The sequence below is a fragment of the Neoarius graeffei genome, chromosome 11, assembly GCF_027579695.1.
Source record: "Neoarius graeffei isolate fNeoGra1 chromosome 11, fNeoGra1.pri, whole genome shotgun sequence".
Lineage (NCBI taxonomy): Eukaryota > Metazoa > Chordata > Actinopteri > Siluriformes > Ariidae > Neoarius > Neoarius graeffei.
This window is the reverse complement of record NC_083579.1, coordinates 25,268,798-25,286,837: the sequence shown is the minus strand read 5'-3', so window position 1 is coordinate 25,286,837 and position 18,040 is coordinate 25,268,798. Positions and strand designations below refer to the sequence as shown.

The 18,040-nt window shown below is 41.2% G+C and overlaps 2 protein-coding genes across 5 annotated transcripts in view; one reads left to right on the top strand and one right to left on the bottom strand.

The window, feature by feature from the left end:
* gpr137c (G protein-coupled receptor 137c) overlaps positions 1–17,063 on the bottom strand; it is a 92,272-nt gene extending 75,209 nt beyond the window's left edge. The window contains exon 1 of the mRNA XM_060933667.1: positions 16,415–17,063. Coding sequence (XP_060789650.1) covers positions 16,415–16,780 — 366 coding nt within the window. The 5' untranslated portion in view covers positions 16,781–17,063. The remainder of the gene's footprint in view (positions 1–16,414) is intronic.
* Positions 17,064–17,652: 589 nt separating this feature from the next.
* txndc16 (thioredoxin domain containing 16) overlaps positions 17,653–18,040 on the top strand; it is a 76,223-nt gene continuing 75,835 nt past the window's right edge. For all 4 annotated transcript variants that reach the window (XM_060933652.1, XM_060933653.1, XM_060933651.1 and 1 more), the window contains exon 1: positions 17,653–17,950. In XM_060933652.1, coding sequence (XP_060789635.1) covers positions 17,779–17,950 — 172 coding nt within the window. In that variant the 5' untranslated portion in view covers positions 17,653–17,778. The remainder of the gene's footprint in view (positions 17,951–18,040) is intronic.

Genomic DNA, 18,040 nt, shown 5'->3' with positions numbered 1-18,040 from the left:
CATGAAATTTCAAAATGTCTCACTTTTGACATTTGATATGTTGTCTATGTTCTATTGTGAATACAATATCACTTTTTGAGATTTGTAAATTATTGCATTCCGTTTTTATTTACAATTTGTACTTTATCCCAACTTTTTTGGAATCGGGGTTGTATACTGATGAACCCACGACATTTCACAATGCATACCAATGCTAGAAAACGTACCGGTGCTCAGCATCGTGAGATCAAAATGTTAAAGGACCCATGGCATGGTGGTTTGTTGATGCTTTAAACGGGCTCGTGGAGGTTTCCGGATGTTATATCCGCAGCCTTTCTCGAAATGAACCCTCGGCACGTAGATATGGACCCTTTTCACGTGACGTCACGACAAACGCGGCCGCCATTTTGGACATGTACTACCAGTAGTTTACCACAGCCAGCATTGAGGAACGGCAGCAAAGAAAGTGTTTATTTTCAGCAAGACTTCCATCATGCCACTATATTGTTGTGCACCTGGATGTAGTAACCATCAACAAACAAGGCAAGGGTTATCATTTTATCGGATCCCGATGGAGAAGATGGATAGCGGCCATTAACCGATTGGCAGCCCTCGGCATACCAGCGCTTGTGTAGTGACCACTTTGTTGGAGGTAAGACGAATAAAATTAGCCAGAAAAGGCATTACATTGCTGTTAACATTCTGTGGCGGCGAGTGTGTAACCAAATAGGCTAAAGTAACCCATTGTAACCTCTTTGTTCTTCTGTAGTAGCTATTCGCTAACGACATTAGCTAGCGTTGTGTTCCTTTGCTGTTGGTAGACTGTAGGACAGATCAGAGGCAGTGTCCTACAAACAGCGCTTAATTTGAGGGGGAGCAAGCCGGAGCATGCTCCGGAACCTCGGGCGTTGGCTCCGGCAGCTATTTACACTGGATCCAGTGATCCGACACCTCTCGACTACGTAACAAAAAAAAAAAAAAAAAAAAAAAAAGATTGTCTTTAGGCTTGCCATCCTTCCACTTGCGAGTGGTAAGTGATCTGCGCTGGGATCACACACACAGCGGCTCAGTCCCGAATCGTGGCTCGTGCACTTCACTCGCGCGCTGTGTGAGCTGCGCAGGGCCGGAGTGCGCACCCTCCAGAGGGCACTCGCTGTTCAGGGCGGAGTGATTTGGAGCGCAGGATGCCTGCGGAGCCGAGCGTATCCGTGTATTGGTGTTGCTGTGTGCAGACGAATCGTGTATTGGTGTTGCTGTGTGCAGACTAATCGCTTTTAAAAACGTTAATCTGATGAGCCGCTGATACGGTCTAATGTAAACATGGGCTAAGTGTTCAAAACAAGAGGAACATGTATTTGTCTCTTAAATCCAGGCCGTTCCCTGTAATCTGTAACACTGGGTTGGAGAAAGTAATGGCAAATAGTGAGTGCACAAACCATAGAAGGTAAACTGTACACAGCGCCAGGGCAGTGTGATGGTATGTCTACTTTTAGATTGTGTTAGCTTATCAATGAACACACTCGTCACTCGACGAGTTTCACGTCTTTACGACGGATACTTAAATGTGTGTTAGGCATTATTGTTGCAGTCTAAGCAGTCATTGTAGCAGCTAGATGAGCGAGAACCGAAAGGGTCTGTGCCATAAACCGTTATTTCTGTACGGCGTTGCTAATGTGTCGTTACTGTTATTTCTCCCTCTGCTCGCCCTGTAAATGCCCTACGTCGCTGGATAGCGAAGGTGTTTTCTGCATCTCGCTCCTTTTTCTTGTATGTTCTCCGTTTGTCGCCTTCCTCGCATTCAAACCAATTCGAGCCGAAGTCCGCTACATGTCCAAAATGGTGGTCGCGTTTACGAAGGTCACGTGACTGAAAAGGGTCTATAGCCTCCTGGGAGAAAGCCCCATTTCAGCCCTTTTCCCAGTGCGTCGTTTTGCTCATGAGAAGCATGGAGGCAGGGAAGGGTAGAGGGTGGGGGTGGGCCATGGGGGGAGGGGCTTGACCAGAAAATTATGGACACACAAAAATAAATATGAGAAATACATAAGAAGAAATGACCACTAATCAGGTTCCTTCACAAGTCTAAATAAGGGAGTGAGAAAATGTGTGTACAACACTAGTAGTCTAGTATAGTAGTATAGTGCTTGCGTGCACACACATACTCGCTGCTATCAGCGCCTGTAGCCACGCTGCTAAGACAAAACCCCGTTCTCCCTCGGACTCCTTTCGTAAACTCAACGTGACACAGAGAACAGAGAGAGTGTTCAGAGTGGTAGTTTACGAACGTATAATACCCTAGGCTTGAACACGCACTCCATAACCAAAGAGTGACTACAGCAACATATCGCTTATCCAACAGAAGACATGCATTGCGGAGCAATAGTCAAACATAAGCTCATAAGTTACAGTCAATTTCCAGACTAAACTCAGTTTAACAGAGCATGCTGCATGCTTTTTGGTTTTGTAGTGCAGAGTACCTGGCTAACTGCAGGAAGCGGTTAGCTGCACAGCTAATGTAGCCATTGCAAGGCTAACGCGCCGATTTTAAAACACGGCAAAACGACTTAACAGTTATACACTTACTTGTTCGGTGTTTGTGGCTGATGCGGCAGGGATGCTTGGTACGGACCCAGGCTTCAGTGACAGTTGATGTGCAAAACCTGCCCTGTACTGTCCCAAGTTGTGGAAACATTCATCAGGAAAATGCTTCCGACAAACATACACCGTCTTAGGTAGACTCGACGGCGTATTATTGGAGTAAATAAAATTAAGCCACTGCGTCTTCAGGGGCTCTCCTGTCAGCAGTAAAAACAGACTCCTTTCTGTGTTGTCACATCCATGTACAGTGCAATTTCCATGTTTTGCTCACTTAGGTGGTGCCATGTTGTTGTGTCCTCTATGGTCTCCTCACTACAAAATTGAAGTGACGTATCTATGGTGGCAACTTTTGAGCTGGGCAGGCAATCCATACAGTGGGTGGGAATCCAGAGGGGGGGGGCGTGGGGATCATCTCCCTTGCTGACGTAGTAAAGGGAAGAGCCCATCAACGTGCCATTTTGACGCGCCATTCTCAAATGTTGACAAAGGGTGGGCATAGTTTGGTTTACACATTATGACATTTCTAGTCACTGGGGTGACTTAAGAAGGTCAGAGGAACTCATTTTAACGTTAAAAAACCTCAGAAAGTGAAAATTTCATGCCATGGGACCTTTAAATATTTACATATCAAATACTTTGTATATTGCAGGCTTCTTCATTAGCAGGCCAACAATATGGTTAGGAGCCACAAATGATATTGTGCAGCCCTAGTAATATTAGTGCACAATTTTTTGTTGTCTTGTGCAAAGGCCAGAGGCTTTGTTTAATAACATGACAGGAAATTATTTAGAAATGCACCAACCTTTGTTCTGGTTTTTACAAAACGGAGCCATGGATAGGTCTATTAAAGGGTTTTTAATTTTATTTATTTACTGTCAAATGAATGTGACAGTAAATAAATAAAATTATTTTAGCTTATATCAGATGCTCACTGGCTGTGCTGTGAAAATTGTGCATGCAGACGCTCATCTGAGTTTCCAAAACTGTCACTTAACTCAACTATTACTTAATATGAATACGATTATTAAAAAGCTTGTAATTTCTGCTTTTCAAATAAATTCTCTCTCATTAAGATCTGTTCAGTACTTTGGGAGTAACGGCAGGTTGAAGTTGGTACGACAGAGTACGCTCTCTGCTTGCGCGACATCAGGAAACTGCCAGTGATGGAGTCATGGGAACCTGGTCAGACTCGCTCTCTTGATTGGTTTCTGACTGGATTGCTCGTGAATATCAGATAACTTTTATAGGGATGTACTCTTGCTCTCTGTTTCTGATGAAGTATTCAGCAAAATTTTCTGTCAGCTAGTTTTCATGTTATGATTCATGGAAGACTTTGAAGTGAGTTTTCATAGCTTTACCTACTTATTTTTTCAAAATAAAACTGACATGTAAATATTTTAGAATATAACTAGTTGTTTTGATGAAAAATACTGAGATCTTAGTGGTCAGAATGATATTTTAAAAAAACGCAAGTCAAAACAAGTGTCAATTTCAATTCAATTAATTGGAATTATTTATTGGATGTGACTCAGTTTTTTTTTCAAGGTTAGCCTTGAAAACAATAATAAACAAAATTTATATTCTTTCATATAAAAGAACTAGTAGACCCTACTTTTGAGACATACAAAGCCCTACAGAGCACAAAGAGGGTATCAAATAATCTTATTACTTTATTTTGATAGAGAATGGTAAATGTGAATGACATTTATGCATATTTTATAATTAACATTGATTTCTCCTTCTTTGTGATGTACAAGTGAGCGATACAGTAGTGCTTGAAAGTTTGTGAACCCTTTATCACATCACATTATCTCTAGCCGCTTTATCCTTCTACAGGGTCGCAGGCAAGCTGGAGCCTATCCCAGCTGACTACGGGCGAAAGGCGGGGTACACCCTGGACAAGTCGCCAGGTCATCACAGGGCTGACACAGACAACCATTCACACCTACGGTCAATTTAGAGTCACCAGTTAACCTAACCTGCATGTCTTTGGACTGTGGGGGAAACCGGAGCACCCGGAGGAAACCCACGCGGACACGGGGAGAACATGCAAACTCCGCACAGAAAGGCCCTCGCCGGCCCCGGGGCTCAAACCCAGGACCTTCCTGCTGTGAGGCGACAGCGCTAACCACTACACCACCGTGCCGCCTGAACCCTTTATAATTTTCTATATTCCTGCATAAATATGACCTACTGTAAAACATCAGATTGTCACACAAGTCCTAAAAGTAGATAGAGAGAACCCAGTTAAACAAATGAGATTATTATACTCGGTCATTTATTTAATGAGGAAAATGATCCAAATCTTGCATATCTGAGTGGCAAAAGTATGTGAACCTTTGCTTTCAGTATCTGGTGTGACCCCCTTGTGCAGCAATAACTGCAACTAAACGTTTCCGGTAACTGTTGATCAGTCCTAACTTGGCCATTTCCAAACATTAACTTTGTTCTTCTTTAACCATTCTTTGGTAGAATGACTTGTGTGCTTAGGGTCATTGTCTTGCTGCATGACCCACCTTCTCTTGAAATTCAGTTCATGGACAGATGTCCTGACATTTTCCTTTAGAATTTGCTGGTATAATTCAGAATTCATTGTTCCATCAATGATGGCAAGCCATCCTGGCCCAGATGCAGCAAAAACAAGCCCAAATCATGATACTACCACCACCACCACCACCATGTTTCACAGATGGGATAAGGTTCTTATGCTAGAACGCAGAGTTTTCCTTTCCCCAAACAACGCTTCTCATTTAATCCAAAAAGTTCTATTTTGGTCTCATCAGTCCACAAAACATTTTTCCAATAGCCTTCTGGGTTGTCCATGTAATCTTTAGCAAACTGCAGACGAGCAGCAATGTTCTTTTTGGCAGTGGCTTTCTCCTTGCAACACTGCCACACACACCACTGCTGTTCAGTGTTCTCCTGATGGTGGACTCGAACATTAACATTAGCCAATGTGAGAGAGGCCTTCAGTTGCTTAGAAATTACCCTGGGGTCCTTTGTGACCTCACTGACTATTACACGACTTGCTTTTGAAGTGATCCTTGTTGGTCGACCACTCCTGGGGAGGGTAACAATGGTCTTGAATTTCCTCCATTTGTACACAATCTGTCTGACTGTGGATTGGTGGAGTCCAAGCTGTTTAGAGATGGTTTTGTAACCTTTTCCAGCCTGATGAGCATCAACAACGCTTTTTCTGAGGTCCTCAGAAAACTCCTTTGTTTGTGCCATGATGCACTTCACATGTGTTGTGAAGATCAGACTTGATAGATCCCTGTTCTTTAAATAAAACAAGGTGCCCACTCACACCCGATTGTCATCCCATTGATTGAAAACAGCTGACTAATTTCACCTTCAAATTAACTGCTAATCTTCGAGGTTCACATACTTTTGCCACTCACAAATAAGTAATATTGGATCATTTTCCTCAATAAATGACCAAGTACAACCCCGATTCCAAAAAAGTTGGGACAAAGTACAAATTGTAAATATAAACGGAACGCAATAATTTACAAATCTCAAACTGATATTGTATTCACAATAGAACATGGACAACATATCAAATGTCGAAAGTGAGACACTTTAAAATTTCATGCCAGATATTGTCTCATTTGAAATTTCATGACAGCAACACATTTCAAAAAAGTTGGGACAGGGGCAATAAGAGGCTGGAAAAGTTAAAGGTACAAAAAAGGAACAGCTAGAGGACCAAATTGCAACTCATTAGGTCAAATTGGCAATAGGTCATTAACATGACTGGGTATAAAAAGCATCTTGGAGTGGCAGCGGCTCTCAGAAGTAAAGATGGGAGGAGGATCACCAATCCCCCCCAATTCTGTGCCGACAAATAGTGGAGCAATATCAGAAAGGAGTTAGACAGTGTCAAATTGCAAAGAGTTTGAACATATCCTCATCTACAGTGCATATCATCATCAAAAGATTCAGAGAATCTGGAAGAATCCCTGGGCGTAAGGGTCAAGGCCGGAAAACCATACTGGGTGCCTGTGATCTTCGGGCCCTTAGACGGCACTGCATCACATACAAGCATGCTTCTGTATTGGAAATCACAAAATGGGCTCAGGAATATTTCCAGAGAACATTATCTGTGAACACAATTCACTGTGCCATCCGCCGGTGCCAGCTAAAACTCTATAGTTCAAAGAAGAAGCCGTATCTAAACATGATCCAGAAGCGCAGACGTCTTCTCTGGGCCAAGGCTCATTTAAAATGGACTGTGGCAAAGTGGAAAACCATTCTGTGGTCAGACGAATCAAAATTTGAAGTTCTTTATGGAAATCAGGGACGCCGTGTCATTCGGACTAAAGAGGAGAAGGACGACCCAAGTTATCATCAGCGCTCAGTTCAGAAGCCTGTATCTCTGATGGTATGGGGTTGTATTAGTGCATGTGGCATGGGCAGCTTACACATCTGGAAAGACACCATCAATGCTGAAAGGTATATCCAGGTTCTAGAGCAACATATGCTCCCATCCAGACGACATCTCTTTCAGGGAAGACCTTGCATTTTCCAACATGACAATGCCAAACCACATACTGCATCAATTACAGCATCACAGCTGCGTAGAAGGGTCCGGGTACTGAACTGGCCAGCCTGCAGTCCAGATCTTTCACCCATAGAAAACATTTGGCACATCATAAAACGGAAGATACGACAAAAAAGACCTAAGACAGTTGAGCAACTAGAATCCTACATTAGACAAGAATGGGTTAACATTTCTATCCCTAAACTTGAGCAACTTGTCTCTTCAGTCCCCAGATGTTTACAGACTGTTGTAAAGAGAAAAGGGGATGTCTCACAGTGGGAAACATGGCCTTGTCCCAACTTTGAGATGTGGTGTTGTCATGAAATTTAAAAATCACCTAATTTCTCTTTAAATGATACATTTTCTCAGTTTAAACATTTGATGTGTCATCTATGTTCTATTCTGAATAAAATATGGAATTTCGAAACTTCCACATCATTGCATTCCATTTTTATTTACAATTTCTACTTTGTCCCAACTTTTTTGGAATCAGGGTTGTATAATATTTTTGTCTCATTTGTTTAAGTGGGTTCTCTTTATCTACAGTACTTTTAGGACTTGTGTGAAAATCTGACGTTTTAAGTCATATTTATGCAGAAATGCAGAAAACTCTAAAGGGTTCACAAACTTAAGCACCACTGTAAGATTGCACAAAGATCCATTTGGTGAAACTTTGAAGGAGTGTGCACCAATTTAACAGTTTTACCCAATTAGCTGAATACTAATTTGTACAATTGGTTTTTACTAAATTTTTCAAACTTTGTATTCACTATACAACCATCTATGTGCCTGCCAATTTCCATGTAAATATTTTTGAAAAATAGAAAATGTTTGATCTCATTGGTTAATGAGGCCTACTTTGGACCAGGTTATCCTCATACATGGGGCCATTATTAAAAAATGTTCTATTTCCGGTCCACCGGCCGGGGGAGTGCCGTTTGTGCGGTTGAAATTTTTTTTTTAATGCTGGTTTTTCAACATTTTTTTTGGGTTCGTAAATCTAAAATCGAACTTGACATTTACGCATTCCCAGGGCTTTCCACTAAGGCTCATACTAGCCAGCCATGACATAAGTAGCCAGCCAGGCTGGGGTAAACACAAAATAAACTCCTGTGCACGCAGTTCCCAGGATTAAATGTATTTTCCACAGACCATTTATTTATTCACTTGACTCAAATACAAAGTAAAATGGCAGTAAATCATCTTTCTTTTCTTGCGTATTGCATCATGAGGCATTCCTGGCTTGTAAATCTCTTATTTTCGGTGCATGACACATTCACGCAACTGAGCATGCTATGAATTAACAACGACAACGGTCTGCAGTGGGGCTACACAATTAAACACTCAGCGAACATCTCCATTTGTGTATGAAAATACACTCCAACCACTCAGTTTAGTTTAATTTACAACCAACGTGTCTTTTGATGCCAGCACGTAATTGAATGAGAGAAGACTGGTTTACCGGAGACAAAATAAGCGTCATCTCTGCTTCTGTTCCCTCCGATGGCCCCGACACACTACTGCCTCCGCCGAGTGCGCGCGCACACCGCGTGTCAGGGCCACGGATGAGTTACTCTCCCTTGATCAACGAAGTCGGCGGGGAATTTGTGGTTATTATCGGTACAAACAGCGCGAATCACAAATGAGCGCGGTTCAGTTTGACATTATCGTCAGTCCGTTAGATAAACATTTAATTTTATTAAAATCGAAAATTAATATTTAGAGCCTGTGGGCTACAAAAATAGTCATTAAAGTAGCCGGCTGTATGGCCGGCAGCCGGCGCTTGTGGAAAGCCCTGCATTCCACGCAGAATATAGAATTAAAATCAGCTCTGTGTATGCGCCGTGTGGCACAAAAAAATGGCAGCCACCATGAAGGAAGGAGATCCGGAGTTTTCAAACATTTGCTTAAGTGTGAAATCGCAAAATGGTATTCTAGCGAACAACAAAATAGTAAAGATTCAGAAAAAAAATCATTCAGTGATCATTTTAATAGTGTAATTTCATCCGAACTAGGCCTAACAGTCGATTTAGAACTACAAAAAATGTCCGACACACGGACTAAGTACCTTTGTAAAAGTTTTGCAAATGTTGCAGTCAGCATTTAAAATGCTAACTTAAAGTTTTTGTACAAGTTTCAGTTGATTAAACTGTCATTTTATTAAATGTGTCTGCTTTTGTAATAAAAAAAAAGTACTGAAAGAAAAAGCAAACAGCATTGCGATTTCTCATCCATCCATCTATCTATATATCTATCCCTCCCTCCAGACTGAAAATTTTTTTGCTCACCCGGTGGACAGGAAACGGATTTTTTTTTTTTAAGGATGGCCTGACATTAGGTCAGTTTTCTAAAAATTAAGCCATTTTTCAATCTTTGATTGGTGGCATCTCAAGAACAGATAAACATTTTAATTCTGTAAAAAAGTTTCACATTCAATTCTGAATTCAAGAACAGCTTCAAGCAATTTGGATTGAATTTTTCACCTGATATGCCTAATAATAGCATCCAACTGTTATCTAAAGATTAAAAGGGATTCGAAAACGTGTTACTATTTACTGATTAACAGACAAAACTGAACTCTCAATTTGCAAGTTTGGCTTTGGAAGGTGCTCAGGGTTGAAGTGACAGACACACACACACACACACCACCTCAGAACACTTTTTGGTATATACCACCAGTCAAAAAGTTTGTACACCCCTACTCTACTCATTCATAGGCGTTTCTGCATTTTGACCATTTTCTACATTGTCGAACAATACTGAGGACATCAAAACTACAAAATAATTCCATACATGTTCCATATGTTACACTGTAAACAAACAAGCAAAAAAAAAAGTGTTAAACAAAATGTTTCATATTTTAGATTCTAAGTATCCAGCATTTACCTTGATGCTATTGCCATTGTCTTAACCAGCTTCATGAGGTAGTCACCTGGAATGCTTTTCAATTAACAGGTATGCCTCATCAAAAGTTAATTATGGCCCTTTTCCACTACCCTTTTTCAGCTCGCTTCAGCCCGACACGGCTTGCGTTTCGACTATCTCAAAACAGCACGACTCAGCTCGCTTCAGCCCTGCTTAGCACCCAAAACTCGCACGGTTTTGGAGTGGGGCTGAAGCGAGCCAAACCGAGCTGAGTGAGGCTGGGGGCGTGAGCAGACACTCCCCTGTGCACTGATTGGTGAGGAGTGTCCTCACATGCCCACACACGCCCCGCGAGCACGCTGGGATCTGTAAACACCGTAAACCCGGAAGAAGAAGAATTACGAGAATTTCTGAAGCCTTGTGCGCCTCGCCTCATCTATACGCTCTTGCCAGTATCTGTTGGCGTTGTCGGTGACAACAAGCCACAGCACCAAGACCAGCAACACTAACGACTCCATGTCCTCCATGTTTATTGTTTACTATCCGGGTCGTGAGACTACCGCTTAAAAGATCACTGATGTCACTGTTTGCGCCGCTTAACGACATCACGTGACGTCCACCCACTTTCGCTAACTCCACCCAATGTGTCCACCCACTTCCAGCCAGCACGGTTCAGCGCGGTTGTAGTCGAAATGCAACTCCAATAGCCCCGCTCAGCTCGACTCAGCCCAACTCAGCACGGCACGGCTCAGCCTGACTCAGCCGCGTTTGTAGTGGAAAAGGGGCATTAGTGGACTAGTTTCTTGCCTTCTTAATGTGTTTGAAAGCAAACAGTAAATAATAAATTACACACACAAAAAAAAACCCCTATTCCACAGCTATAGTAATTAACAGTTATTCCACAAAATCGAGTCGTACATGAGCTGATAGCCAGTGAGGAGCGTAGCACCGACTTGGCTATAAGCCATGTACGATGAGATTGAGTAGAATAACTTATTCCATCCACAGTCACTTGATTTTGAAAAAGAGCTTTTTTTTTTTTGCAAATTCAATAAATAGAAACTTGATCCAAAACTTCCAACAAAATCATTTCCGCTTGGAATGTAAACAAACCAGCAAAATGACCGTAGCAATTTGTGAAAAATGCTATAATTCTTGAAAAATAAGATACATTCTTACCATCAAATACTTTTATTCCACATTTTGTTGCTTTTTTCTATTTTTTGGGGTTTTGTTTTCAAGTAGAGTTTTTATTTCGTCCTCGGTTGTGTCAGCAACACACCACCATTTTGTTTCTCTATTCACAGTATAAGAGCTGATAGCCTAGTAGTAGAGTAGCCAATCAGAGCGCACCATTGCTCATATCCAGTGAATGTAGATAGAATAATCCACATTATATCAAGAACTGCTCAACTAGTAAAGAGAAGCAACAACCATCATTACTTTAAGACATGAAGTGTCTTTCTTAATGATAAAGAAAAATTAAATTAGAAGGTGTCCAAACTTCTGACTGGTACTGTATGTCTACAAGTTCATACTCCCTAAACGTACGAGCAATCATAAGGAATCACTTAATTTATAGATCACACCTTTGGTCTTTACTAAATGTCAGTACAATGGATTACCAACAAAACAGGCCATAAAGCACGCTTTCTACGTTGGTGGTATTCAAAATGGAGTCTGTAATTTTCTTTAGTCATTCAATTACAGCAGCGCAAATGACATCCAACTACTTTGAGTATAGGTATAATTGTTCGTCTATTTGACTAGCCTCGTGTTAAATGGGTTTAACCCAGACATCGAAAACTCAAACAAGTCAACTGAAATCTAATGTGCTCAAGTCAGCGGAAGGTTAAAGAATAAAATGCTCGAACCATCAGATGAGTAAGAGCCATCAATTTATAGTGATTTATCATACAGCTCAAGAGCTCTTGAGTCCTGCTCTAAACAGTCACTACGTTTACATGCACATAGAGAGAATCGAATTTCTGCCGTTGCTTGACTGAAATCGAAGTTCAAAATGCCATGTATACACCTTAATTCGGGTGAAATTGAACCGAACTTGATTTCTCGGAATCGAGCTACACGACCTAGATTATGCGATTTCTGCCGAGCTACTTTGTGCATGTATACCCTATCGAGCTAGTTGTCGAGCTACTTCCGGAAGTGACGAGACCACAAGCGGGAAACACAACAGCCTCGGTCGGCATGACAACGAATCATGACAACGGCATGAATCTTTTCTTTTTGTGGCATTGTTTGCACTGTTAAAATTTAGCTCACTTACTGTATCACCAAATACATCTGTACAGCTGTTGCATAGCTGTGAATTGTGTACATAAACAAGTCATTGTATTTGGAGATATATATATATATATATATATATATATATATATATATATATATATATATATATGCCCAACATCTGAAGAATGTCAATAAAAACAAAACAATTGAACTTTGTGTGTTTATTAAGACAAGTTAAATTGTAAGAAAAAAAATTTTTTTGTAAGCAGTGGTCTGCGCCGGACAGTTTGTAGCCATAGTCTGTTAGAGCAAGCCTAACAGCTTGAACACGGAACTGCCAGTGTTGCCAGATTGGGGGTTTCAAGTGCATTTTAGCAGATTTGAACATGTTTTGGGCTGGAAAACGTCAGCAGTATCTGGCAACACTATAGCTCTTCTTCATGACGACAACCGGAAGTGTACCAACACGATGGGGCGTGTAGCGCCACGTGTGGCTCGGGTGCACAATGCACCTTGCACAATAGCCCGATTTCACTTGTGCATGTAGGATTGGATTTCTCTGGCACCCCTGCTGGGACCCTTTGCTCGATTACCAACAGCAGCTCGATTTGGATGTGCATGTAAACGTAGTCAGTATGATGTTTGGGTCAAGGGACTGAAGGATCCCAGGTCATCATTTAGCAACTACGTTCAAGAGGGGGGAAAAAAAATCCCGTCCCCCACACACACAATGCATGCACCTTTCCTCTCCTTGAATAAATAACAGCCTTGAAGAGATCGAATTTCACAGTGCGAGCTTGGCCTACGTGTCCAACAGTTTAGCAACATCCATGCATCCATTATCCATAACCACTTATCCTGTGCAGGGACTCAGGCAAGCTGGAACCTATCCCAGCTGACTATGGGCAAGAGGCAGGGTACACCCCGAGTTGCCAGGTCATTGCAGGGCTGACACAGAGACAACCATTCACACTCACATTCACACCTATGGTCAATTTAGAGCCACCAATTACCCTAACCTGCATGTCTTTGGACTGTGGAGGAAACCAGAGCACCCGGAGGAAACCCACACAGACACGGGGAGAACATCCAAACTCCACACAGAAAGGCCCATGTCAGCCACTGGGCTTGAACCCAGAACCTTCTTGCTGTGAGGTGACAGTGCGAACCACTACACCACTGTGCCACCTGAGTTTAGTGACTGTGCTCATTTCAAAAATGTATTTTATTTATGCCTTTGCATGAGGAAGTTTTGTTGCATTGGATACTTGCAAGTGTCAGCTTTGCTACTGGTAGTTGAACCACATTTCACTCCTTGTGTGCGCACTAATAACCAGGTTCCATGGATACACTTACGCTGTTAATGTGTTCAGGACGACGGGAAGTTTCCAACTAATAAAAAGCAATAATGCAGGGTGGTTTTTTTTCTTTCTCTGAGGTTACAATTATCACTATGGAAATTTCTGAAAGCTGACTCAAGTGTGTGCACGTGACATGATGTAAACCAAGCATGAGTGACAAAAAGCCAGAAGCTTCCCAAGTACTGAGTAGTATAATGTCAAAATTGATCCCCGATTATTTTTTTTAATTTTTGCCTAGACAGTATAAAAGTAGTAGTTATAATTTGGCTATCTGAGTCTGAGGAGATGAACAGTTTGGGGGGGGGGACAAACAAACAAAAAGAAACCTCCGACTCCTCTACTGTATTTCATATAGGGTAATAAAAGAAAACACTTGGGGCATGCGGTTATAATCACTGACAGGGTCATGTGATGCATCTGGAGACAACATAGAGCTACTGTTGTTACAACAGTAAAGTTGATTATTTTCCTACAACAGCATGACAATGTATTTTATTCCTCTTATACCATGGTTATTTGTAAGAACCGAGTATTATTGTTGATTCTCTACAGCAGCAGCTCTGATGGTAGTTTATATTAAATATATAATGTAATTTATGTACGGCATGCCTTTCTTTAACAACTAAAAAACTGTATAATCCCTGGCAAACTTCTATGGCACAAGAACAATAAAACACTTTGGTACATGCTGTTATAAGAAAATTATCAACTTTTGGGTGGTAACGGTAATGGCGTTGATGGTTTTCCTATAACAGCATGCCATGTGGGTTTCCCCCGGGTGCTCCGGTTTCCCCCACAGTTCAAAGACATGCGATTAGGTTAATATGGGATGGTCTTGGGCTGAGGTGCCCTTGAGCGAAGCACCCAACTCCCAACTGCTCCCCAGGTGCTGTTAGCATGGCTGCCCACTGCTCTGGGTATGTGTGTGTGCTCACGCACGTGTGTGATCACTGCTTCAGATGGGTTAAATGCAGAGAGGAATTTTCACAAGCATGTGATGAATAAAAGTTGTTGCTCTTTCAGCCCTTACTGAAAGTCTAGGTTGTTATTGCATTTTGTCCTCGCAGCAATTTGAAAGGATTGAGAAGCGCAGGTTATCACACCTCCTGCGTTTGAGAGCAATGCACAGAACAAAAATAAATAATGCAGATATGAACTATCCATGCCGAAATAACCAGCATGTAGAGGTCTGGATGAGAATAAATAAATAAATAGATAAATACAATAAAAACAAAAGTACAATAAAGAAGCACAAAGGGGTAAATGATCTATTCAAAATGTATTACGGAGAGGGAACCTATACAAAAAAGTAAACAAACTAAACACACTTGCGCAACAAAGCGTAAAGCTGCCAGTTTAAATGTCCCATGAGGACCTCATGATGAGGTAGTGCTGATACTACCACCACCACAATAATAATAATAATAATTCTACTAATACTCCAACTAATATTACTCTAATACTAATACTCTAGAACAATTACTACTAATAATAATCCTGCTGGAACAACTATTAATACTACATATTAATAAATAATCCTGCTGGAACAACTACTACTAATAGAAAAATTGTATTTGTATATATATATATATATATATATATATATATATATATATATATATATATATATAAATAAATTTTATATATGAGTGATTCCACGCTTATGGGTACTGAAATGGGGACATGAACTTATTTTTAAAAATTCACCTAAAACCATTTCTTTTTTTACCATCAGGTCACAAAACATGTAATCTTTAATGAATGATATGTTAAAAGATAACTTTAATTTTCTGAGATGTAATAAAAACATATTTATATGCCAAAGTCAAGCCTATGAGTTCCAAAATGATGTCTGTTACATTACTTCTGTTACAATTGTCCATCTCGCGTCTGTTACAAATTACAATCTAGCTATATACCATGTTAATCTTATTGAAAGAATGTGTATGTTTATTCTACTACACATGTTTATTAATTATATTTGCTAAAACATCACCTTCCTATGTTTCAAAAAGTAATTCTATATTGTTAAAATTGAGAATATATATATGTCCACAACACTTCTGTTACGTTCTGACTGTGGCATATAAATACGTTTTTATTACATCTCAGAAAATTAAAGTTATCTTTTAACATATCATTCATTAAAGATTACATGTTTTGTGACCTGATGGTAAAAAAAGAAATGGTTTTAGGTGAATTTTTAAAAATAAGTTCATGTCCCCATAAGCGTGGAATCACCACTCATTCATTCATTCATATATATATATATATATATATATATATATATATATATATATTCCTGCTCAACAACCACTACTAATAAATATATATCAGGTCCTATTAATAATTCCATTAATGGCATTTAGCAGATGCTCGTATCCAGAGTGATGTACAACACACCCAGAGCAGCCCAGGGAGCAGTTGGGGGTTTGGTGCCTTGCTCAAGGGATTGCTCAGCCATTCCTGCTGGTCCAGGGAATCGAACCAGCAACGTTTTGGTCCCAAAGCTGAGCTTTGGGGACCCAATCCTACTTGAACAACTACTAGTACTCCTCCTACTCCAATGCCTATTATTTATTATTATTACTACTACTCCTATTAATACTAATGATGTTCTTGCTAAAATGCCTCCTACTTCTCCAATTACTCCTCCTCATAATAATAATAATCCTCCTACACATACAGGAATAAGGGTACAGGAGGAGTTCATTTCTGTCTCCCAGGGTACAGTCTACACTAGTGTGTGTGTGTGAGAGAGAGAGAGATGTGTCTGGAAGCCCAGTGGCCGGACTGAGTGCAGCTGCAGGAGGACCTGTCTGACCTGAGCGAAGTAGAGGTTGAGGAGGCAGAGGGTGCAGAACTGAAGGCACACGGGGCAGCAGAAGAAGAGCCAGAAGGGCAGCGGCTGCAGGCGGCTCGCCTGGGCCATGTTGTTGAAGTAGAAGGAGAAGAGCGTGGTCCTGAGGGCCGACCAGAGCAGACACAGGAACAGGAACACACTCCGGTAGCTGAGGCGCTTGTGTCCGTAGTGCAGGATGAGCCAGAGCTGTGAGTAGATGAAGAGGAAGAGCAGCGAGTAGAGCAGCGTGTGGACGGCCGTGAGCGCCAGCTCCAATACAGAGCCTTCATCCTCATCCTCAGCCGCCAGAGCGCAGAGCCGCCGGAGAGGAGCCTCCAGGGACACCATGGCGACCAGACAAACTACTGCCAACCGGACTGAGTGCACAAGATGCGCCGTGTGTTAGTGTCCCACTGTTATCATTAAAACACCCACAAACTCCTCATAGAGCGGGCTGGAGAACGACCAGACTCATGACAAAGTTACACATAAAACTAACAGTGAAAGCTCCTCGTTTTAAAAAGATCAGTCATATAAACAGAGCTGAGAGATTAAAAACGGGCAAGCCAAAGCAAACAAACAACGAAAAAAAAACATCTCCAGAGAGGGGGGGAAGGAGCTCGGTGCAAGAAAAAAAAACAACTCCAGCTGAAAAAAATAAAGGAGCACAATCAGCTGGGGTTAGACTGCAGTTTAGGACACGCCCCTTATCCAATCAGGTATGGCACGCTCCAGCTAAACCCCCACCTCCTGCCCAATCAGAAAGAAGAGTGCCCCTGCTTGTGCCCCGCCTCTTTACCAATAGTAGGAAACTGACTTTGCTGGAACGCCATTTTGGATCTGGACACAACTGTACATCTGCACTGTACGTCAGTCCTCTGTGTTTTGAACCAAAATGTCGCATTCGTTCAATTTTTACCCGTTAAAGCTCCACCCGCTGTGTCCTTCATTGGTTATTCCTAAGTCCCGCCGCTGTCTCTGATTGGCTGTAAGAGTTTGTGATTTTTGATGGCATCCCAAACCATCTTGATAGATGAAGAGTCTACTACAAAGGATGCAAAAGGAGTTTAGTGTGTTCCCTAGATTGTGCACTTCTGTAGTGGTAAAGGAAGTGTTGGGGATTCAGCCTCTGTTTCAGGAAGTAACAGTGAACCACAAATTACACACTGGAGGATTTTATATTGTATTTCTTTCTTAGCTGTATTTATCTGCAGTGAAAGGCTGATGTAAAATTATTTTTGTTATGCAAAATATATGTATATTTTTCAGGTTTCCAAGAAGAGGAATTTTTTAATGAATTCAGAAACTGATCAGGTTTGAATGACCTATAAAATAGTGATGTAAGAATGGACCACATTGGGCTCATGAGCACTTTTTGTGTTGCTGCACTTGTGCTGTGTTTTGGATCAGAGCAATGTGCTTGTGGAAATCCTGCAAAGCTGCTGCAGCTCACTGCTGAGGGCTTTAAAGAGCATCTGCAGGCTGGAAAAACATCTCTCATTTACTTTGGCAAATATGGTGAGATGTCATGCACTTTTCATTAACTTAACGCATGTTTCTGTTAATTATGGTTAAAATAAGAGAGAAAAAATAATTTTAATAATAATA